This window comes from Aplysia californica, unplaced genomic scaffold, assembly GCF_000002075.1.
Source record: "Aplysia californica isolate F4 #8 unplaced genomic scaffold, AplCal3.0 scaffold00221, whole genome shotgun sequence".
NCBI classification, from domain to species: domain Eukaryota; kingdom Metazoa; phylum Mollusca; class Gastropoda; order Aplysiida; family Aplysiidae; genus Aplysia; species Aplysia californica.
The window spans coordinates 541464-567071 of record NW_004797491.1 but is presented as its reverse complement, the minus strand read 5'-3'; the positions used below and the strand labels follow the sequence as shown (position 1 = coordinate 567071).

Sequence of the window (25608 nt, the reverse complement as noted above, 5' to 3'; positions counted from 1 at the left end):
TCTCTCTCTCACACACACACACACACATACATAAGTATAGTATATGCGAGTATGGAATTATTCATTCACAGGAGTAGACCATTGGTATGATTCAGAGTATACATTCATACTGTGAAAATAATAACAGGTCCTGTTAAACAGTAATGTTTAGGCCTATGGCGACCACCAACAGAACGGTAAAATGACACCATATATAGGCTTACTACTGAATCCTATACATTAATTTTGCTATTAGTGTCAGATCGAAGCACAGGTCTTTTGTTTTGTGTCTTCCCCATGCTACACAACTGCCATTAATTAACCGTTCTTGTTACAATGTACACGCAGGAAGGTCCAAGATGCCGACCGTATCATCATCTCTATCGCTAGCCAGTCGGGATTTGCAACTGCTCCTCCCGACTGGAGGACATAATTTGTTTGGAATTGGGCTGAGAGAGATGGTTGTGGTTGTTGCTTCCATATATTAAAAGTAAAAGGAGCTTTTGTTTTGGTCATCTCCTTGGCTAGCACTAGCAGCAGAGAGTGGACAGGAATAAAGAAGAGGGGACAAAGAAGAGAGAAGACAGACGAGACATTGCATATATATATATTATGCATCTGAAACTGAAAGTAGATGTTCATGGGAGACACTCCACCATAGGGGAAGGAGGGGTTAAAAGAAAGTGTAAGTAATTGAGTGGGCTTGACGTCCCTTTCAACATTTGGGTTACATTTCCTGCTACTGGGGAAACATCCTACACAATATAGATCTAGTGAGTACATCTATAACTACCATCCACTAACCCATTTGTGGGAGGGCTGATCTCGATTACCGTGAGACATAGCACCACAGTACAGTATCACAGCAGATAGACTGAACTATTTAACAAAACAAATTCCCAACACAAGAACAAACCAACTCACGCCTCCTGCGTACAAATGAAAAGAGCCTTGCCTTACGTACCCATGTATAACGATAGATCACAGATGATAGTCATTGATTTTGCAGTTGCCATACAGTACAGAAAGAACATTTTGCTATTACAAAACGTTGCAATGGTTTACACACAACAGTGGTTACTTTACTATAATATGTTTCTATACTATACAATTTATATGTGCCTGACCAAATGGCCCAATAAGCCGTCAGCTTTCGCAATTGAGATAAAGACTTTTTCATTTTTAAATTCTGCATCAGCTAGATTTTGAATTCTTCGGTGAACACTTTTGGAGACTATCGCAAGTTTTGTACGAAAAAATTAACATAAATTTAACAGAAAAACAGTTTTAATTAAATGACTTCATTACGATTCGTGTGAATTTGATATTTAAAGCAACAAATATCAGTAAAAAACATCACCATATTATGATTAAATCAAATGTACAGTAGAGCATTAAATGATTAAATAGTTGTGTAAAAATCTGCAGAAAAGCAAAATTGTTGTAAATACGAGAAAATCAGATCAAACGTTATGCTGACCTGATTTTCTGCAAGTGCAAGGCATACCCTTGACTGGTGCAGATAGTACCATTGGAATGTAAACCACTGTATGCATGCGCATTACAATTCGTGGTGTAGGGTTTGTGTCAAATGGGGACTCAAAAACAGGTCTATTTCAGACAGGGTTTTTTTCTTCAGATTTTCTTCTCATCAGACACCCATTAAATTTAACACATCTTTATACTACAAACAAATAGAATTTTGGTGAATCTTTCTGAGATATCCATTTAGGGATACATGTAGTTCAACTTTAATTTTTTTATGAGCTACATTTTTTACCTGTGATCACTTTTATACCATTGCAAACCTTTAGCATAAAATTGAATCTGACTTCGGATGAATTACCCTTTGAAATGGGGTGATCCTAATTTATACATTATATCGAGTAGAGCTAGATGCACAATAAAATAATGTATGAAACAATGAAGTCAATCATGAAATCTTACAAAATAATGAGGAGAAACCTTTTTAATGATCTATACATGATGACACGCCATGGAATTTTGCGACCGATATTCTGAGTTTACCCTACCACAGTACCTGATTAATGAGATTTCATTAAAAAAACGTTTAAAAGATCCACAACATATCTCATGACTTTTTTGTGCAAGTTAAGTCGCAATGCCACTCAGAACAAAAGTAGTAGATTTTTTATTTAAACACATGTCTTTAATAAAAGATCATATGCTTTTCTTCTGTGTAATTGAAAAGCATTGCATGTTTTCGAGCGTAATTTTTAATTTAAAAAAAATTAAAGTGCTTTTACATCTCAATCAGCACAAGTTACATAATTCAGGAGGTGGGCTTCCGACAATGCCCAGCAGAAAAATTTAAATATTAAATGAAAATTTATCCCCACCTGGGCATCAAACTCAGATCTCCTGTATGTGACAGCCAAGCGTCCTATACCTACTACACAACAAACACCAGTGTGTTTGTGTTTGTGCGCCTGCATAAAGTGGGAAGGAAGAACATAAAATGAACGAGAAAGACAAAAAGTTAAGTGTGAGTCAATATTATAGTTTCGATAATATTATTACACAGTGTTAAATCAAAAGCCAGTACGTTGCCGTGCATAAACAATTTATTGACAAAAATAAAATGTTACCATACTGGCAAACATATTACATCTAGTATGTAGTCAGATTTTTATAACCAAATCTATGTACATGTAACATACACACCATGTTCAGAATGTTCCAGAAAATTGGTTAATACAGAATCATCATGACTTCACAATCCTAATTCTGTGCAGGTTGAAAACATGTCAAAGTAAAAATCTCAAGTTCATGTAAATCTGGACACACCATTTCTAGCTCAGCTACATATAAGTCTGCTGTAAAAAGATTCCCTAACTTTATTTCACTTGGATTCAAAAACATCTTTATCAGTGGTGCTGGTAAACAGTTCAATTATTTCAACTAGTACTTTGAGATCATAAAACATTCATCATTTCATTCACAGCATGTACAGTGGAGTCCACTTAAACCGAAATCTGCAGGACCTCCAGATTTTCTTCACTTTAGCCAGATTTTTGTATGAGAAAGGTTGCTCAACCAAAAGTTCTTAAAAATTTGGAATTTTCTTTTTACTTTTTCCACTGTTTTTAGAATGAAAGTGTTCAGTTTAAGAGGACTCGACTATATTTATCATATAAAAAAACTTTCGAGCCAGTCTCCCAAAGGGAGTAAGCCCAGTACCCGGTATGCTGTTCTTCATACATTGCAAACAACACAAACTTTAAAACATTTGCACAAAAGAATGCTTTTTCAATGAAGAAATTATCAAATAAATTTACACATTACATCCAACTCAATCAATGACAACTATTTTAGCACTAATATATGCATTCCCTGTGTATCGGTCCTTTCAAGTGTTTTAATCACAAAAATACCTGTGTACTATTGCAATTATTCATGATAATAGGTCCTTACAATTTGAAGTGTTGTTTCGGTTTCTGAACATAACATAGAGTACACTAGTATCAGTATTTAAATGACAGAAAAAGTATGACATTATCACATGTTTTTATTCTTTAGATTTAGAATCTAGAGAGTTTTTAAAAATTATCAAGTTCCAAAACATCTAATAATACTAAGAGTTATAAAATCAATGTTTTTAAGTTTGCACTTGTTCGATTTCAATTTTGTATGATACCTTTGAAAGATAACTAAATGGGCTTGCATCATTCACAAAGAATCTGCTGGGTTTTCTTCTCATTCATTAAAATCAGTAAAATACAGTGAGATCACTGAGCACTAAAAAAGCAACTTCGAACTCATCAAAGCTGCTAGCAGAATAAAAAGCCCAACCTTGATGTGGCTTCGCATATCTTTCTTCCGCATTGAACCTTGTCACTTGTCTATTCTATTCCAAAGGTCTGAGACCAATCAGAAGCCTCTTTTCACACAACACATGAGTTGAGGGGTTTATGCGAGGGTGTGTTGAGCTTAAGCGTGTCAAGCGTAGATCATCCTCAGATGAGTAGTTATAAATTTGTTTGCCTGGCAAGGGAACCGTCATGGACACAAATCTACATAACAAGTTGCATGCAGATCAGTAGAACCAAACATCTGATAGGTCTAGACACACCTTGCTCAAGCAGTACTACAATGCATATATTGTATTACATAAACTTAGGCAAAAAATCTCATGTGACAATGACACACAATTTGTGAAAATGGTGAAATGGTATAGGTTTAACGCCCCCTACCAACACTTATTTAGGTTCTCTGAGGGATGGGACATCTGAGTTTAATGCCCATCTTCGAAAGAACCGAGCCACATGGAATATTTGTGTAAAGTGCTTTTCCCAAGGACACAACGTCACACCGAGCTGAGGTTCGAACCCCCGTAACGCAATCTCACAATTACAAGTCCAGTAGCCTAACCACCAGGTTACAGACACCACACACAATTTGAGCTTTGGCAATCCCCTGTACATACTGTAGCCCTTTGTCTAGTCCTAGTCTTGGATAACGGTTCTTTCATTATCTTATGCCAACAAAGAGAAGAAAATGACTCTAGTTTTATATCAAATTGCTCTAGGAAGTTGACAACCGGAAAAAATAGAACAGACCTTGTGATGAACATGGTACTGCTTCAAGCTGTCTGTGACCTTATATGAAAGACAAGGATATGATAATGGAAGCTGTGGACCCAGAAACATGTAAAACTGAAGAGAAAACAAGCATACGTCCTTGAAAATGCTGAAAAAGCACTTTAGATTAATAGAAGTTCTGGTGTGGTGAACATGAAAAAACAAAGTAAGAATCTTGTGCAAGCCCCTGCCTATTGTTTAGAGGCTGCACCAAGGAAAGCAACAGCTCATCTAAGCAAGGACTCTGGGGTGCTATTCTTTACCTTCGTATTCGCATGGTGACACATTCCCACATGTCTTTTGTCTTTTTTTGATCAATGTTCCTGTTAGTCACACCTTTCTCTGAATGTACACTTGGATTCAACGAACTTGAAGGTCAAAGTGAACGACACCGTCAGATGCCGTTTGCACTGTATTTCTCTTTCAGCACGATGCTCCCAGTTCTGTATTTTCGGGGGAAAGGACTTGACTCTGCTATCAATGTCATCTGTTACAAGTGAAGAGGAGTTTATGAGGAGCCTCAAATTTGATCAACTTTCCTGTGCAAGTGTTGTGTCTAATTATCTTCTCAACTTGAAAATCGTCACAAAAAATACAGATTTACTGTTTAAAATTTAGGTTGTTGCAATGTTTGTGTAAGCTAACCTTTTGAGAATGCTAATGTGGACAAAGTCAAATCATATGAACAGCCATTCGACTGCCTGCTTTCCTTTCCTTTATTTGGGTTGTGAATTGCCTTTAAAATCTAGTCATCAATCTGGTAAGAAAAGTCTCCACTTATTCTTCATGGGAAAAACATGTTAAGACACTTTAATCTTTATTGTTGCACTCCACTTTCACCCACCTATGTAACACTTTCAAAACACAACCTGTACATCATCATATTCTGTTTATATCACAATTGATTTTATTGACTGTTCATCACGCCTGCTTGTTGGGAGGTGGGACTGGGCCTCCTTTCTCCATTTGTTCTTTGTACCTCAGGTAATCTCTGCGTCTGTCAAAGTATGTCACCTACAGAAAAAAATAATTGAATGATACATTATCTTGGAAATAAAGAAGTGTTCAGTCATACCAACAAAATGGAAGCAAGGTAGTGGTTACCAAACAATAAACCACACAATCAATGAAAGGGGTACAAAATAGGGAAAGAGCAAAAATGCTGACAAGTTGGCAAAGGAGGGTAGACAACTGGAAAACATGGAGAAAAACATCTCTTACTAAGATGGTAGACAATTATCAAATCAACTATAAAAAATAAAGAGGAAGTAGTGGCATCCCAACATTAAATATTTTGACAGCTACTACAAGCTAGGGCTGTGCCATTTGACGCTTTAATTTAACATTCATGATTTTTGTTCTTTTCAAGCTATGCCAAGAGCAGAGTATAAATTACATCTATAATAAAAATATACTGAAAATCAGACTTCAGATCCTTTGTGAATTTTTGTTTCAATCGATAGGGCCTATGTAATTCTAGACTAGATCCACTAGATTCTGTATGATCTATTGTTAACTCTTTCATTGATTCACTTGTCCCATTTGACATTCAATACGTCAAAAATCTAGATTGTACTCAGCCACAGTGTCGCTAAGAGGCTAAAGATGAGGCAAACTATAGCGTTATAATGGTTAGAATTGCAACCTATAAGCCTTGCAAGTTCAAGGGGAGGGATGCTTGGTTATGATGGTGAGTGCTGCCTAAAGAACAGGACTGCTTCTTTGGGTTGTATTATAGTTATAGCCCTCTGTAGTAAAAAGCTGTAAAAAATGTTAAGATAAAGTATCCCCTTTTCAATCACAAGTCACAGCCAACTGACATACCCACTGCTTTATACAGCTTTTCTCATATTCAGCCCTTTCTTTAGTGCATTTTGAAGTGTCATCATTGTTCTTGTCCATACAGAGCCAATAGCTGTCCTTCGATGCCCAACATTTTTTCCTCTCTTCTTGTTTTGGAAATGGCATCCTCACTTCTGGAAAAATCATAAAAGTACATAAGCATAAACTTAATTCTGTCTGAAAAATAATAGACACAATGATTTAATTAGTATGAGATCCAAAATGAAAGTTGCACATGTGAAGAGAAAGACTCCATGATAGTCATAAAAGTGAAGCCCCCTGGCACACACTCAACATTACTAGGGGTTTGTGAGACATGGGTTTGCAGTTGTGCAATGATGAGAAAGAATATCACATCACAAATATGCACATTTCAGATTCAACACTTAAACTTTGTGGACTATGCACCATCATAGTGTGATTTGGAGGCTGTTCTTTTTCTCTTGCTGTTGCATTTTTAAAATATATAAATCCATTTTCTTTTTTTAATCTAATCACGTTGTTGATTGGCGTGAATACCATTGTCAGTTTCTGATGATCTGGGACTAACCAAACAACAAATAACATCAGCTCTTATACATAAGACCTGACCATTTTCTTTCCTCCACATGTAATCCCCGATTCAAGCTGAATTCCACTCACTTTCATTCTTTTACATTCATGATCATGTGTACTGCACATAATATTATAGAATGTAATGTCTTTATAACAGACTTCTCGTTATTTCAGGATTAATTAAAAATGGACTCCACTGTAATATTTTTCTGTCTTTCTTGTATTAAAATTTTATTTTGGCCGGATTGAACTTTGGTGGACCCACGGTGTTAACGTGTATTAATGCGCACTAGCCATAAAAGACAAGAGTGCCAGAGGGTTTCAGGGGGGCTCCCTGTTGAGGGGTGGGGGTGGGGGGGGGGGGGGTATGAGGGGAGCTTGCCCCCCTGGCAAAAATAAATTTAAAAAACGAAGTGGCTAGTACGGCTAGCCTGAGAGTCTACGGCTAGACTGCCAGTCTTGCCGTACTTAGCTAAGTTTGGCCCTGTCGACTCAAACCTGTTGAGTACACAGGTCTCATTAAATCTAGATCTAGTTAATTATTCAGGTTTAAAATACATGCAAGTCAGTAAGGCACCTTTTGGTTTTGTCTGAAACACTTTAGGATTTGCAAACTAAAAATTTCATTTACAATTCAGCCATCAATAATAAGTACGGCTAGCCTGTCAGTCTAGCCGTACTTATCTTAGGCCCTATTAACATAAAGAAAACAGTTCTCATTTAATGAATTATTCAGGTTTAAAATACACTGTCATTAAGGCACCTGGTTTCATCTCAAATACAAATTATACTTTAGGTACTGCAAACAAAAAATTTATTTACAATTCAGTAGGCCTATTTCTTTTGTTTTGGTCAGTCTAGCCATCATATTTAAAAATACGAAGTGACTATTCGGACTCGAGTCCGAATATGAAAAAATGTTATTCGGACTCGAGACCGAATAATGACGGCCTTAAAAATAAGTAGGGCTAGCCCAGTTGTCTTAAGTACAGCTAGCCAACCAGTCAAGCCGTACTAGCCTAGCAGTCTAGCCGTCATTAAGTACGGCTAGCCTCTTCCTTTAACTTAAAAAAACCCAACAATTTTCACGTTTAGCCTACATGGCAAATTATTAGAAAAGGAAGGCAATTTCCAAACAAAGTGACTATTCGGACTCGAGTCCGAATATGAAAAAATGTTATTCGGACTCTGATTCTTGTCCAGCATGACATCACTTCCGACTTCCTGTGACTCGTGAATCCGGCTTCCTGTCCTGCCTCACTCGTGAATCGCCTCAGGCTGGGTAGAGAACGGGATCACTTCGGGCAAAAAGGCGTTTGGTGCAGGAGCCGAGTTTTAATCTTATGATGAATTTGAAGCCGGCCTGAAAAGTTATAGAGCTTCTAATAAATGTTTATATTTGTCAAGAGGTCATCAGAAGCAATTAAAGATGGCTCGTTAGCGTGTGTCGGGGTCGGATGGGCGGCCTGCACACGTGTGGCTGTGTGCGTGTCGGGGAGGGGGGTGGGGGGGCACTATCGGTCTGGGCGTTGAACGTCGCATACACGTCAGTCTTTTTCCCCCCGGCAACTGATCATTATTACAATAATAAACTAGTCTTGACGTAGATCTACGTAATGAATTGTGCGCTGGTCTATGGAATCAAAAGTTGCCGTATGCTCAGCTCTACACAGCAACACAACTTTTCTTGGTAAACAATCGATATGACACAGGCTTGTGTATTTGAACGAATCGGTCTTTTTTTTTTTTTACACAGCCTACAGCTCATAATATAACATGCAGGTGCCAGGTGGTCTGCTAATCTTCAATTTTACCTTTTTCTACAACAAAGAAAGTGGGAAACATGGGGGGTGGGGGGGGGGGGGGTGTATCAATGAGGAGGCGAGCATCGGATCGGCAGAAAAGGTGAGGGGGAAACTAAAAAATGGCGGAAAATTGGGTAAGATTGAAGAATACCGGACCAGCGGACTGACTTTGCCTATGTCTCAATCTTAGGAATTCATAATTTCCCCGTTTTTAATATCTCTTAAAGGAGAATCTCGGACCGGTAGATCTATTCATTAAAATTTTGTCAGGGGGGAGACCCCCCTGAACCCCCCCTCCCCCAACCCACTTTCTCGCGCAATAATGTACGAGTGGTCCGGTATTCTTCAATCTTCCCGAAAATTGGAAGCACTGAATGTTAGACAGATCTATAGAACGAAGACACTTCCTTTTTTCCGGACCCGAGTCGGAATAACATTTTTTCATATTCGGACTCGAGTCCGAATAAGAAATTTTTTTATTCGGACTCGAGTCCGAATATGAAAAAATGTTATTCGGACTCGAGTCCGAATAATGACGGCCATTTCCAAAGAGCACCCGTCTTATAAAACTAGACAGATTCTAGATATCTAGACTCTAGATCTAGATCTAGATAGGAAAGATGAGAAGTGACCCAACTCGGGTGGGAATATTATAACACAAAAAAATATTCCCACCCTGCTTCCTAATAAAATATAAAATAGAGTAGAGGCCCTCTAGGCTCTTCTATTCCCTATATAGATCTAGATCTAGATCTAGATCTAGATCTAGATCTAGATCTAGAATCTATATAATATATATTTCTTAACTTTTAGAATTACTTGTTAGTAGTTTTAACTGATCTAGCCTAGATTCTAGTACGCGGTACACACCAATTGTCTGACCAGCGTTATAAGCTTCTGGGTTAAAGTTACAACCACAAAAAATCACTCTCCCCGGCTGTCCACTTCGTCGTCAAGCACAAACTCTTTCTGCAATGGGAATGGACCTCTAGCCTATGACTTTCGTAAAATGAACTTGTACTCGTAGTCTCGTAGAAATCTACTTTCGGTTTTATATGATCGGAATATAAAAAAGAAGACTGACTCATGCCGAGTCAACGATACAATCTTATCTCGACTTGCATTCTACTGACTCATTAGTTGTTGTTTTATTTAACACTTTTTCAGATCGATAATTTATTCTATTCGAATTTCTTTGAACCCTCTCCTTTTTTTTCGAAGTTTCCCAACATTATCATAAGAACTAATAGAAGGAAAGGGGTGTGTTTAACATTCAATAACATTATCAGGCTGGCCAAGGCAGGCTAGACTCTAGTCTAGATCTATATCGGCTTACCTCTATATCTAGATCTAGACTAGATCTAGATTTAGATTCTTGATCCCCCCCCCAAAAAAAGCCCAAAGGCCAAGAAACAAGAGGCCTTGGCCTACCTGCAAAAATACAAGGGCAAAGTTTTTTTTCCAAAATCAAACTGTGACAATCAAAACCTTTAATATGCACTTTGAAGTAAAGTATGTTCAATTTAAAGTACTTTTTGAGTCAGCAATGTCCAAAGGAGTTATTAAAATAATATGATCACAGAGTTGTTAATTTGGTATTTAATTTTCTTGGTTCATAGTCAAGCAACACCATTAGATTCAAACTTCAGGCTGGCACAGGAAACAGATAAGCCACTGTAGTCATGCGCAGATTTCAACAGTTTCATGATGGAAACAGTGATGAACTTGTGAAAACGAAAGATACGGACACGTTACCCTTCAAAGTGGATTGGAGTGGAGTGAAAGTTACCTATTAATTGTATTATTGAGAGAAGAGTAGTACACCCAAAACGTCTCGCTTAAACCAATAATGACAGACAAGGTCCCTGTACCTATTGCAAGTTCAGCAGCCAGCGTTTCGCAGTGTTCGACCTGCTGCTCGAGCACTACCCCTTCTCGACCTGTGGCTGCTTTCGTTGTGCCAACGTCTGTCCCTAACCCTCCCTCTGTGTCGAAGGGTTCAACTATCCAAAGCCCACTGAACATCCAATGCAGTATTGTTAAAAGTAATGACGAGGAAACCAGCTGTTCTGATTGTGTTTTGGAAAATGGGTCTTCAGCCGCTCCACATCATCCAGGCCTTGATCCTGTTTTAGTTCGAAGTGAACAAGATTCTGGGGATGGGACCACAGATTCAGAGGGAGGTTTGGGTCCCACAGATGGCAGTACAAACTCTAACTCTTGCTGTGAGATCAGTGACAAAGCCAAGTGTTCTGAAAGGCTAAATGGGCTTACACATGCCACCCATATAATAGGAGATAATGGGATATCAAAACATCTGTTGAATGAATGTAGCAGCAGTGATAATGTTGACAACACACAAGAAGGAAGGTCCCATTCTTGTTCTCAGAGTCAGAATTATGAGTCTATAAATGTGCTTGACCGTGAAAGTAAAGATGTAGAAGTTTCCTGTGATAAAGGAGTCAAAGCAACTGTAGGACTGTCAACTGAAGAAACAAGTGCCTGTGTGAACAGAGATGAAGTTGATGATCTATTGGGGCAGCTTGAAAAAACTTCCTTAGATGGAGATCAACATACTGTTTCATCAAACAGCATTATAAACGGTATCACATACATTGTTTATGGATCGGAAAGACAAATGCCAGACATAATGAGACTTATTACAAAAGATTTGTCGGAGCCATATTCAATATATACCTACAGATATTTTATTCACAACTGGCCGAAATTATGCTTCTTGGTGAGTGATTATGTTTAAAAATCTTTCAGTCAGATAAAAATGTTATTATTAAAAATATTGATCATGTGTACTTTCTGTAATTTCAGAGCTATCCCAGCTAGCTCTAGGCTATGTGTCATGATGCGGTGGAATCAGGCGCTTGTCAATTTATGGGCATGTGGAGTTAATAGTATCATCTGAAAGCTTCATTTGCCTTGCTTTCAATGAAAAAAATACCCATCTATCTTGAATAGAAGTTCAGATATTTTTGCAATTGAAAGAGGTGGGGGTCGCCTGGTTTCAGAGGTAAAATATGCAAGAAAATGGCCACCAAAGTTTGGTAATTTCAGCAGCTTGAGAGTCTTTTAAAACTGGAAATGAAATATTTTGTAACCTCTAATCGTTTTCCAGTAAAATTCACATGGAAATGTGTTAATATGGACGTAAAAGGTGTTGAGCCAAGTAACAAAAATTAGAAAAAAATGACCGAGCTGACTGAAAAATGCAGATTTCTCTGATTTCATTATTTTGATGAGCGCCTGATTTCACCACGATGCCACACATATAACATCGTACAAAGTTGTTCAGATACTTCAGTCTAAAAGGCTGTAGAGGCCTTCCGTGAGGGCCACCATTTTTTTTTCAGAGTGGGCAGGACAACTGAAAAAATGCGGAACAGGAGCAGCATAAATTTTGTGGTATTCTTTTACTTTCCCTCCCGTCCCGCACATAGGTACTCTAAGTGTCCATTTTCTGCTTGCCTGTGGCTATGAATGTGCACTACTCTATGTACGCATAGCCTCGTGGCTATGCGTGCGGCTCTCCCTGCATACGACCCTGCTCTAATTAGGTGTATGCTCTCGGCCTTGATAATCGCTCAGCTGGACCGCTTCACATTATCAATCAATATCTTGGCCAAGAGACGCTCTACGAGGTCAAGATTCATATAACTTGCAAAGTCATTGGTCTCTATTTTTAAAACTTTGACCTGTAATTTACTAGATCTATGTCATTTTCCATATATAAGGAATCTGAAATTTTCCATTGAAAAGGGTCAGCGTCTATGCCCTATATTGTTATAGGGTCTGTGTGCTTCCCGGTCAAAGAAGTCAGGCGCTTCCCGGGTAGCCGGGCTCACGCCTTCCAGGGTTTAATTTGTCCATTTGTAGTGTCCGGTTTGATAGTTTATAAATATGTCGCCCACAAAGCCTGCTTTTATGTGAAGTGTAGGACCGTACGCATTATGGCCACTTCATTTCCTACTTATTGATGCACTGAAGCTGAATGAAAATCGACTTCATTTGAGTTGCAAATTAAGTTTTTGAAATATTTGATGGTTTTTATTTGAGCTAATCATACGTGTATATATGCTAAGCCTAATTTCCGCGCTTTGGACCAATCAGAGGGTTTCAGGGGGGCCTTCCCCCGTGAAGTTAAAAAAAATCTGGGGGTTACAAGGGGGCGCCCCCCCCCCCGTTTTAACCTATGGGATTTAATATCGGTTAGTTTGACATTTTCTTGAAAATGATTGGTTTACGACAGTTTTAGTGGCTATGTGTGATCTGCTACAGAAAAAATAAAATACAGCAGTTTGACCCCCATGGCAGTGCATTTGTGTGCGGGAATGAAAGTGAAAATTTACCAGACTTTATTTCTTGTACACATTACAATTTAGTAGTCTCCACCTAAACTAAACGCATGATGATCCTGAGGGCTCCTTCTCCCCCGGGGCAGTGCCACTGACTGAAGTGTCTTTAGGCCATTCCCAAATGAGGGACTTTTCTTGTTCTTATTTATGCACAGTAGAATTGTAAAGGCTGTTCAACTACAATGTCATGCCCATAACTGTGCCTGGACTACAACAGGGAACAGTTGCTTTTTCTTTCCTAATCGTTACTATCGTTATTTTCCCTCTATTTTAATATGTTTGTCACACTCTTGACTCTTGTGCTGTTAAAGCTAGAGAGGTGAGCAGAGCAAGACAGATACCCTGTAAAGACTTCTCTGTTGGCATCCACCCTCTGGCGCTCATTGACCTTTTATATGCAATTGCGAGCGCTGTAAAACCTCTACTAAATAAAATGATGAGGGCTCCTGTGTGTGCGTTTACGCGGAGTGCATGGTTATGTGAACAAATAAATATAAAAGAGCACACCTTTGGTGATAGTTATATATGTAAGGAAGAGCAATCAGCTGTGTGACTTACCAAGCTACCACTCCCAACTATCTCAACATTCTTTGCATGCTGGTGTCTTGACTCTTATGTTCACCTTTATCTGTATCGAAGTGGTTTGAACCCCATTTATTTAGCTCAAATGATCACTACAGTCAAACACCTTGTTGTACCACTACTCTCTGGGCAGGCATGAAGCTTGGGCCAGTGGACGTGGTTTAGGGTTCTAAATACTGTAGCGTTGACTTCGAAAAGTCGAGATAAATGATTGTGTGATATGTCTGAAAAGTCTTTTTGTTGGTGATTTACACATGAACATGTGGTATATCTATTTTTTAAGTCTCTCTCTCTCTCTCTCTCTCTCTCTCTCTCTCTCTCTCTCTCTCTCTCTCCGTTTGTGTGTGTGTGTACAAATTATAATCACTCTCTCAACTTCACGTAAAATTTAAATAAATTTCTGCCAGATCAAAAGGTGGTACCGTAGAACATGACTATAGCGGCACCCGCTGCAGGGACCTTACCGGAATCCCCCTTTTTTGTATCTATCTAAACTCACTTGACTGTGCTTGGGTTTGATGGAGCAAGGAAAAGCCCGAACTTGGATACGGCGCGTGACCTCAGTGCTTTTTTAAATTTAAATTTTCAGTGGAACAGCTCATACAAAGAGTGTCCTTAAGAAGAAGTCATACTTTCAATGTTTAAAAAAAATGGAGATACGACAAGAAAGCACTGATGTCCCGGGCTGGAGAGATCGATTGATCGAGTTCTAGCTGAGGGAGGAAGGGGATGTGGGGCTGTAGGTGGGCTCCAAACAGGCAGTCAACGTTGTGGCGTTGTGATTGGCAAGTCCAGTGATAAGTGAGGTAGGGCAGACGGCAGAGAAAGATGGTGCGGGAGGCACATTACGTTAGCTACTCCAAAAGTGATGTGGCATAGCCCTAGGCCTAGGCTAGGCCTAACGTAAAAGAAAAGGAGAGCGTGTGGTGGGTGATTTTTCTGTAAAATTCCCCTTTGCATTCCTATAGCGGGAACTAGCCTACAGTCTACATTTGAAAGTCCTGTTATAGTCATATTCTACTGTAATGTGTCACAGTCCTTGTACTTGTCCTGTATTATATAAATACACTTTTCTGCCCTGTGTCTGTCAGTCCTTGGGCTGCGTTTGATTTGTCACATCAACTTAAATGAATGTGAGCTCTCACATAAAAGCTTCATTTGCCCACAAGCCTTGAGGTCGTCAGGCTGATGAACTGGCAATGTATTTTACCCGCTTCCTGTACTGTGTGTAGTGGACCTTTGACAGCCATTTGCTGGCAGTATGGGGAAAATTGACATTCATTACTTTAATTTATAGACTGTATCAGGTAATTGGCGGATGGTGATGTGAAGGCGATGTTCATTGCATAAAATCGCATTTTTATGCTCCCGCTATTTTCAATAAATTGAGTTCCTTTTTGTACATTTCAAAACTTGGTGGTAAGGGAGTCTGGCAGTATAATGAGGTTGATTTAATGTACTTATAGTATTTCTAATAACCAGTGTTTTCTGTTTCGTCTCATAATATGATATTACCATCTTGAATTCGCCACTGGTGGCAGTTGAGTGATGTGCGGCCACGCTGATTGTCAATTTGTGTATATATTTGTTGTTTTGTCAGAACAGTAGAACATACACTTGGACTTGGAATACAGTGGAGTTTGCTAAAGAAAAGAACATGGCTGAAAAAAGCGGTTTTCCGAAAGAAAATAATCGGACTCTGATATTTTTTCTTGGCTTTGTAAGAAAACTAACATGCTCCTTCTTCTACTAATTTGTTTTAAAAAATTGAGGGTTATTATGTTGTCTGAATCTTCACTTCTTTTTCTTCTTCTATCCTGTGGTTGGGGCAATCGTGGGGGCACCACTGCATCTGAAAACCAGCTCTCGCCATCTATTTTTATCCTCTGCTTTCCTCAGATTGTCACCCATAGTCTTTCCTGTCCACTCTGTAATGTTGTCCTCCCTTCTCCTTCTCTACCTTCCTCTCTTTGTACGGTTCCTACTCTGGCAACCAGCAAATAATGCAATGCATCGAGTCCTTTAGATTCTATGTTCTTTAAGAGAGTGAAACAGAAGAAAAAGATAAGAGCACACATGATGTGTGTTTATTGCGGACCAGAGAGAGGCATTGTCAGTGCTCTGTTTGCCTTCATTTTTCTCACTCATCATTTGGCATATATATATTATTTTATTTTATTATTACGCTCTATAGTGACAAGATTAAGAGCAAAAATGTGTATTTTTTTCACAGGATCTCTACTACCTGTGAAGCTAATTTATTATGTCAATCAACATCTGAGGCCCTTCATGTGAGCGTGTAATATGTGATGTGCTTCATGACATCACATGCTTTGTTTTTTCACTTCTCCATCCTAATGCAGAACATGTAATGAACTGTGTGCTGTACTCTGCTCTTTTGTCTGTTCTGTTTGACTTAAACTGTTAGGCATGTATTTAAGCAAGCCGACAAAATTGAAGAGAAAGCACAATGCAGAATCTGCAGCTCAAATTGCAGACTGAAAGCTTAGGATCATGTAGGTGTATCATCTATGAAAAAAACAATATGAAATTTGTTACAAGCATGGCATTTGCAACTCAACCGATGAAACATCTAGAGCCACCTGGTGAGAAAGTGGGTGTTATTTAGAAGTGATCTTATTGTGTTATATTATTATTATCATTTTTATTGGAAGAATGATTCAAAACATAATGATAACGTAAGATTGGATGATTACAAATTACTGCATTAAATTGATATTTATGGCCAGTCAAATGGGTGAGTGTGTGGTGTTCAGATCATGTCTCCCTCTTGATTTCATAATATATTTAAAGTTATAAGTAAGAGAAGATTATTCTGATCTTGTTCATAGTAATCATAGGATGCCCTTTACTGAAGTCTGAGTGATGAGAATATAATTCATATTTGCTTAACATCCCTCTTTTTCCTGACTTCTAAGCTTGTATCTTGAAAATTACCTTATCATGGTTCTCAAACATCCATTCATTTTGTTCTTAAAGCTTTTTTCACAGATTGTGATTGATGGGTAACACTGGTAGATTACATCTTTTTCTTTCCGTCTGTTATTTCTGTCTGTGTGTCTTACTGTTCTCCTGTTCTGAATGAATGGCTATTGTAGTGCTGGTGTGCTCGTCTTTTCTGAAACTCAACTTTTTTTCACAGCACACCCACTTCTTGTTCAAGTGGTATGCTACAGTGGTTACCCATCAGAATAATGTGTATAAAATGTATTAGTTGATTTGTTAAAGACAGAATAGCAATCATACAAAGGAACTGTCATCTGTTTAATGAAATATATTTATACACAAGTTTTGTGCTTGAAATCAGTTTCAACTGGTTTTGAATATGTTCAGTTGCTGGGAATGCACCAACAACCTTATATTATAATGTGCCAGATCTCATCATTATGAATGAATCTTTGACTATTGACATTGTGATTGTGTTTCTTTTATTCTTCTACAGGCTGTAGCAGATAACAAATGTGTTGGGGCTATTGTGTGTAAATTGGACTTGCATAAAAAGATGGTAAGGAGAGGTTACATTGCCATGCTGGCTGTTGATTCAGAATACAGACGGAGGCAGATAGGTAATTACTTGAAGTACAGGCATGTAGAAAGACATGAGAACCATTTAAAATTTGAATAGAACTTCCTCTGCAGTTTCCACTTTTTTTTACAGAACATGATTTCTGCCATTTAGGGAAGCAAGTTGCAATGTTTTCTGTATGGCAGATTTAACATTAGAACCCAAATGTTCAACTATTGTTTTTGAATGTGTCAAATTTGAAGCATCAAAGGTGGATCGTTCTTCAGTTCTGTGATTAAGTTTTTGATGATTATTAGAATACATTTTTTGATGGGTGCATTCTCTTGAACAAATGCCTCTGGTGCTTCATTACCTTTAACACTAGCCCCTCTCGTCTTTGAGGAGTCACATGTTCACTGGTAGTGGCACAACCTGTTGTATACTGATCCCTTTCAAACAGTTTTATTTAGTTTTATAGTGTTTTGACAGATGTAATTCTTTGAGAAGTTGCAGAGAAAAAATCCAGAGGGTTCGAGTCGTGCCAAAAGTGCCTCATAAATTGCAGTTTCCTTGGTGAATGGGAATCCTTTTGAAGTTTCTAAAGCAAAGAAGCTAAAGCAGCTTGTGAAATATGCAGCATGGCATCATTTTGTTTGAACTATGCTGTACAATCCTATGTGGAGGGTTTTTACTGTTACCTCCAAATGCCCAAGAGAGTGTATTTTTTTGAAAATTTTCTACTCATACTACTGCTGGAGGTCATCCCGTTAAGGAAATGCCATTGGAAAACGTATTCTACCAAAAAAAAAAGAAGATTAATTCATTAATTCCTAATAGGAAAAATATTGACTTTGAATAATCCCAGAAAGGAAGAACGACAGTTCATTGCTGAGGCTTCAAATTTGACTTATCTGAATCGTAATTTTGGAAAAGAAGATTGTGTCTGCAATGGAAGTTTTAGTCAAATTTAACTCTTCCCAGGTTCTTTATTTTTGCTTTCTTTGTGCTTTCCTCTTGTGTTTTTTTGTTTTGTTTTGCATCCTTTGTTTCTGCTTGTCTCTGCTTGAGATTTGTTTTGTTTCTTTTGGCTATTTACATAGCTGATAAGTATAAGAATCATGTAAGAACATAATTAATGAATACATTTTGAGGGTCAGGGTACAGGAAAAAAAGTGTTTGTATCAGAAAATACATATTTTCACTAGTATTGCTCCTTACCCTTTGCTGATGCTAAATGAAAAGTGTGAACTCTATAGACTGGTACGTCAATTGGAGATTTCTAAAGGGAATTAGTAATACTTGAAATACTGGGGGGAACAGATAAAGTAAAATCAGAGGTTTTGGAACCTTCTGTGCTAATTTGTTGTTCATCTAAAGGTGATAACAAAATCTTCCGTTAATCCCTGAAGTTTTCGTGGTCTTTCCACGAGCTGTGACTTCTTCATGATGTTGAAAGTTGTGGAGTTGCAAACAGACCGCTCTGTTGTAACACACACAGATGCATTCGAATCATTCTGTGGAAGGGTAAAGCTGATCTCAAATTGCTTGCTTTCCTCTCCTCACTACAGCTGCTCTGGCCAGTATGTCAGCTTTCTCATCGTAAATAAGATATTCATCATGAAGCCTTTTTTTAATGTCTATTTTTTATTTGTGTGTGTGTGTGTGTGTTAAATTTGATTAATATTGGGTTTCAATCATTTCTACAGAATTCCCCTTGGATTTCAAAATAATATGATCACAACATCTGCATTTTTGTCCAGTTTCTGCTCTTTCAAGTATATGAAATGGAATATAAATTGATTGGCAATTGTAGAGTTAAATGATTCTTGAATGTTACCATGGCGTTGTAGTTGAAATAAAATTTCAAGTCTCATTTAATAAGTGGGTTTCCCATTTTCACTATTACTATCATATAATATATATAATAGTTGTACTATACACACATAATAATAATATCATCCCTGTATCTGATTTTTGTTTCAGGTTCTACATTGGTCACTAAGGCTATCCAAGCAATGATAAGAGATGACTGTGATGAGGTAAATCCTAATGAGCAGCTGGGAATCTTTAAGTGTCAGCTCGTGGGGTTCCATAACAACTGACTGAAATGGTCTGAGCATGGGCATTGTTCTCTTACATGAAAAACCTACTCTCCTCTTGTCTCGAATCTCACAAAAGACTGGAGAAATAGCTGGAAGGTATTGTCAGATCCTTTACACAGACTTGACCCTTCTCCCTCAGACTTTGGTCGCAGATGGTTGATGGGTGCTCTTGTTTGGTTTGCCCCTTCTTTTCTATCAAACATCTGTGATCCTTATATCTCCCTTCTTGGGTTGGTTTCTCTCATGTAACGCCTCCAATCTTCGGCACTGATATGGCCTTATTGTGTTTCAAGTGCTGTGAAACTCTTACTAAAACAAAAAACAGACTTTGATCTCAGACGTCCAAGATTGGCTGCAATCTTTCGATCAGATTTTTTTCAAGGAGGGTTTTTTTAATGAAATATCTCTGCCGGTTTGCTGGGGTGCTTCTGTGTCCTTATCAGCTCAGGCTGGCCCTGATAGTGACAGGCGGGGTCAAAGTAGCTTGCCTCCTGAATGAGACACATTGTGTTGATGGGGGTGTTAAATACTTACACTTTTTTAATGAATATAATATATGTGTGTGTGCCTGGTGAAAGGGACCACATGTCGCATTTTGAAAAATCCCGTTTTTTGGCATTTTCTTGTACAGAATTCATTTCTGAACAATGTGCTTTTTAAATTTTGAAGATATCTTTAGTAGTTTTTGAGATATGGGCGATTTTGTAAGGCAGGGTACGGAAACAAAGTTTTGAGAAAAACGGCTCTAAAGTTTCACCTCTGTTTCTGCAGAAAAAACAAAAACAGAACACCCTTTTTTCATAACAAGTCACCATTCTAGTAAAAAGGTTTTGCTGTTGCTGAAATATAATGTTGTTAAATCATGTTCATAATTATTATTGTTTTGTTTAAAAACTTGATACCCCCCTCCCTCCCCCTTCATCTCCTGCAACACACACTGGCAAAAAAAGTATCTTCACCACAGTAACTAGGGAACTTAACACGATCAATCATCAGGGTCAGAGGAAAACTTTTTGTTCCTTACCCACTTAACAAGATTGCCACATATCCAGATCTTTGAACCCAGACTCTCCCAGGAATGAATGAAATTTTGTTTTGCATACATTTAGAATTAAGAAAACAAAAATGCACTACTATGAGTAAGCTAGATCTAAACTAGATCTAGATCTAGGTTTATCAAGAAAGAACAGCGTAATGGTAATTATTACTATTAATTATCATTATAATAAATAATTATTAGATTGCTAAATCTAAATCTATTTCTATTATCACTGTTGTTTTTGTTGTTGTTAATCTTTACCTCCTTCGCTTGGTTCTGCTTCAAGTGCGGGGTCTGGAACTGGCGATGGCACCACAGTACCACAGATCGAACTCATCTTCTTCCTCTTCTACCAAATCGACGTCAGAAACGAAATAATCGCATATTACATCTCTAATGTCTTCTTCAGTTGCCATTCTGACATTCCAATGCGTCTAAGAGAATTGAGAAGAGACACAATTTCCTGCTCACGAATAGCAGTACTAGATCTAGGTCTAGTACTAGATCTACTACTAACAGTACCGGTAGTAGTAACAGCTGGCAGCTCCGCCGTGTTGTTGTCCCTCGAGACGACCTGACAACACAGTCACTTCTCACAAACTAACTTTAAAAAGCAGCTCTACAATAAAAGAACAGCTTCAAAGTGTTTATATTACGTCTTCAAAACAAATTCACCACCACATTGAACAGGAATTTCAAGAAATACGGTTTGCACAGGGCAGAAATAGGCGATACAAGTTTGTTCTCCAAAGAAACAAAAGGGTATGGATGCGCAAAGTTTCGCTTTGTTTACATGTTCTAGATATTCATGCGCACTACCTGCCATTGGAGAGCAGAGAGAATTACCTAAATTTTAGTATACAATGTGATTGGGTCAACTTTATGAATGGACAAGAGAAACCATCCGCAGTGTTTACCTTGAAAGCCAGTTTCCTCACGCATTTTTTGGGATTATGCAATATACCTCGGGTTAAAAAACACCTTTTAAAATGTATTTTAAAGTCAAAATAAGCCAAATCCTTGTAAATATCAATAAATAAATGGCTGAAGAATCCATTTTTAATGGAACTTAGTTTTTGTCAAAAATTTTTGACCTTTGAAGCCTGATATCTCGGTTTGAGAAAATGCGACATGTGGTCCCTTTCACCAGGCACACACACATATGTACATGTATTATTTTATAAGTTACTATGAAAGATATCATCAGCCTTTTTTGAGCGTTGAAATTGAGGGTTGTAAAGTTTACTGAATAATGTGCAAATGTTTTATTAAGATTCATATACAATATATTGTTAATGTGCAATGGCCATATTCACCACACTTTTTGGACCGGCCACATATCGTCCTTGTGGTAGTCGTACTGTAAAAGTGCTGACTTAGCATCACTCTAAATGATGTCTCCTTGTGTTAGAGACATTTCTTTGCCTTTTAACCGTTCCAGCCCCAGCCATTTTGTGCACTTCCTAACCCCAGTTCCAGCCAGTGCAGCAGTATTTCAAAAATAGAGGCATGTATTCTAAAAAAGTGATGTAATATGATGTAATGAGGTTTAGATAATAAAATATAACAATGTTTAAAGGTAAATGAACAAATATTATGAAAGTTAAAGTTTAATTAGTTTGTTAATTTGGAAAAAAAAGGCATAAATTCAGTATACCCCGAAACAGAGAATATTCGATCTTGGGACAGTGGGAGGTACACGCGCTGCTGAAGATATAGGAGCATGGGTCTGGAAGGGTTAAGGGAATAAAAAATTATTGAAAAAATTTGGTGTAAAATGTTTTGACTACGACAGGACGATATGTATTTTTGAAAAATATAAAAGGGTTCGGACATGCCAATGATAATTTTAGAATATATAATGTAATGTATAAATTCAGCACAATGTATGTTACCCAAATTGCTGAAAACTTGAAACTGAGGACCAGGCCTGAAATTATCATGTTCAGAGCTAAAGTGCTCAACAGCAGTGTTTATGCTGTTTGATTAGAATTTGAGCCTTCATGGTGATATTTCTCGAAACCAAAAATTTGTGCATGTACTAACATCACTGCAATTCATTTTTTTTTATTACCAGTTCTAGCATAGTGAAATTTTGACTGGAAAACGAGTTTTATGTTGTTAGTAATGTTTTTGTTTTTTTGCATTTATCTACAGGTTGTTTTAGAAACGGAAATCACAAACCAAGGTGCTCTCCACTTGTACGAAAACCTTGGGTTTGTGCGGGACAAGAGATTGTTTCGTTATTATTTAAATGGTGTGGATGCCCTGAGATTGAAATTGTGGTTGCGGTAACAGTAATGAATCAAGGTGAGGATGAATGAGTCATTATGCAACTGTGGCTGAAATGTGTAGTATTAATGGATACTTTGAAAATTTCACTCTAATGGTATATTTCCATGGTTTTTCTTTTCTTTTCTTTTTTTTTTTTCCTTGTTTGTTTTGTCTTTATTTTTAAAATCATCCCTGCCTGATGCCCACAAGTTCCTCTAGTAATAGCCAGTGTTCTGTGGTTAATGAAATGCAGTGGTGCTGAGAAATGAAAATTTGCTCATGGTAAGCAAATGTTGAGATATAGAGAGTCACAGGAAACGACAAAGGATGTATCCTGTCAGCATTTGGTCCGACCTTGCACCAACGCCAATAAATCATGACTGATGACAGATCTGACTATGTTCAGCAATTGATGGAATATGCGCATATGTAATGTAGTGTAGTATAGAGTTGTGCTGATCAGCTAGTTAGGAAGTAACAAAGCTAGGGGTTAGAGTTAGAGGGTGACAGTTTTGTGTGTGTGATTTGGGTTGCGGGGAGAAGAAGAATTTTAAGCATCACTAATATCTTGAAGCTGGGGGTACAAGTAATACTTGGGGCTACGTGGTCTTAAGTGAGCGTGGGATGGTGGGGGGGTTAATTTATCACGTGGGTGGGAATCGATAGGGATAGACCAATGGGATGGCATGATTGTTTGTTTACGTCAGTGAAAGGAAAGCCACAGACAGGCAGCTGGCCAAAGGAAAATGTGACAGTATGAACTGAGGGGAGGATAGCAAAGTATGAACGTAATGAGCAGAGGTGTTCAACTTCATTCTGAAGAGATGCTGCCAAAATGAGCTTCACTGTTCTTCACAATTAGGAAATGCGTTTCCGTGGATTACATCGACTTAGTAGGCGCTTTTCTTTTGATTGGGTCTTTACATGTCATGTATTGAGTGAGTTTTGATGTTCAGTGATAATTTTTTTCACTTAGAAATTTGAAAATGGTCAAATGGGTGCAAAATTGTTGGGGTCAGTAAAATTTCAAGGAAGCCAAGGTCATGATGTGAGAGGGAGCTGCGCACAAGTTTACTTTCTTTTTAAAAAGAAACTTGTCATTTGTTGTAAAGTTGAAATGCAGAGAGGGACTAAGCTCAATAAGTTTCATATTACTGAAATGTTGCACTGTTCACATGAGCATTGTTTAATTAATATTGCCTTCATGAGCGGATGAAGGGGGACGTTTCATAGCTTCAGCTGGTGACTATGCATGTAACTAGATTGATTTGTTTGCTTATAATGAAATCTCTTCTCTTACACTTTGCATATTGTACTGTAGGAATCAACAACCTGTTGCTCCTGTAGGTTTTAAAGTGATTAGTTGTCCATGAAGATGAGATGGTTTGTTACGTTGAAGCTTAGGAAAAATGTTTTTAAATTCACCTTCTCTTTTTGAGAAAATTCCATGAAACCAACCCTAAACTAAACATTTTGTGACTCAAGTTTTGAAGAGCATTTAATGATTTATGTCTGCCTGTATAAGTTGAGATGTTTGATGTAGCTTCAGTTGCGTAAAAGTCCAGACCAGGCATTTACTAGCCCTGTTGCCAGGGTGGCAAACTGAGAAAAAGTCTCAATTAGGGGGAAAAAATACCTTCTTTTTTTTTTACATGACTTGAGGGCATAAGTGTTTTAAAGATTTGCTGATGTCATGTTCAGCCTAGTTGTTGGATTTTTTTAAATGCAAGGATTTTTTAACTCTATTTATTGGGGTATTATTTTTTAGGTTTTTATCAGTTTAGTGATGGTTATAATGTTTTCTCAAAATAAAATTCAACGACAACTGTCATACGCTTACAAAAATATATGTATGTATCGCAGGATAATAAGATTTGGGTGCCATCACATACAAAGTTATTGATTTGCTTTACAGGCAGTGTTGAACAATTAATGCTAAAAAAATAAACTTGAATGTTTATGGCTTCAATCATTTGTTTGAGTTGTTCTGATGTTATCGTTGTTATGTTTTGTTACCACATTGTGTCTACAAAGGTGGCAAAGTATTGAAGTCACACTTCATTGTCTGTTGTTCTTTGCTTGAAGGGTGTAAATTGTATCACTCATAAAATGGATTCCTAAGTTTCACATTGTCAGTGGTTTGGGGTTGCTCTGGTGTGGGTTGCTCCATCTGTCATATCAAACATCTGTTGTCCTTAAATATCTCTCCTCCTTCTTTTCTTTTTATGTTATTCATTAGTCGTAATACCTGTTATTTCTGATCTTTAGCACTTAAATTACCTTGACCTATCTGTGTTGCAAGTGCTGTAAAAAACTCTTTCTAAAACTAAACTAAAAGTTCCATCGCTTAATTTGCTTGACTTTCTGTGACATTCATTATCTTTTTGAGTAGCCAGTGATTATAATTATATATATATGAGTGCAAGCCACATTCAAACACATACACACACACACACACACACACACACACACACACACACACACACAAACACATACACACGTGTACACAAACTTAATTCACACACCAAAGCGCCTAATGCAATACCACACTGTCTACTGTCTATCCTATCTTTATTCGCATTCCAATTCCACCATCCAGTAGGCCTACTCATCCTCACATGCTTAGATTCAACAGGTGGTAATGTGCGATGATGCGTCTTGATATCAGCAGGTGTGTGTATCATGCGAGCCTGGTGGGCTCATGTAACGTGATACTGTTGATGAAGTTGGGTGTTGTTTTCCATCGTGGGATCAGGTCAATTTGAATTCGAGACAGTTGTGTTTGAGAAAAAAAATTTGATCCTGGTTTTTCGAAGGTGAGCTGTTCAACAAGTTCATTCCGGTGTTTAAGATAACAGTTTTGCCAATACATTAACAAAAATTTTATAGCAGTTCAGTCGGGGAACTGCATACTGTATGAGCTATCCCAGATTTTG

The 25608-nt window shown here is 37.8% G+C and overlaps 1 protein-coding gene and 1 long non-coding RNA gene across 2 annotated transcripts; one reads left to right on the top strand and one right to left on the bottom strand.

The window, feature by feature from the left end:
- Positions 1-1933: 1933 nt before the first annotated feature.
- On the bottom strand, positions 1934-9835 carry LOC101845774. Its single transcript, XR_001184912.2, has 3 exons — positions 9653-9835; positions 6405-6556; positions 1934-5594 (listed from the first exon to the last, which is right to left on the bottom strand). It is a non-coding gene; the product is annotated as an uncharacterized LOC101845774 (long non-coding RNA).
- A 377-nt stretch (positions 9836-10212) lies between these two features.
- Positions 10213-24641, top strand: LOC101845550 (N-alpha-acetyltransferase 30). Its single transcript, XM_005099655.3, has 4 exons — positions 10213-11522; positions 17195-17318; positions 19241-19296; positions 22556-24641. The coding sequence occupies exons 1-4, from the start codon at positions 10632-10634 to the stop codon at positions 22691-22693; spliced, it is 1209 nt and encodes a 402-aa protein (XP_005099712.1). The 5' UTR covers positions 10213-10631; the 3' UTR covers positions 22694-24641.
- The last annotated feature ends 967 nt before the right edge of the window (positions 24642-25608 follow it).

Bases quoted from the DNA above. Each gene is read 5' to 3' on its own strand.
- LOC101845550 (XM_005099655.3), top strand. From the start codon at position 10,632: ATGACAGACAAGGTCCCTGTACCTATTGCAAGTTCAGCAGCCAGCGTT. The intron at 11,523-17,194 runs GTGAGTGATTAT...ATTCTTCTACAG, and splicing joins GGCCGAAATTATGCTTCTTG to GCTGTAGCAGATAACAAATG. The intron at 19,297-22,555 runs GTAAATCCTAAT...ATTTATCTACAG, and splicing joins TAAGAGATGACTGTGATGAG to GTTGTTTTAGAAACGGAAAT.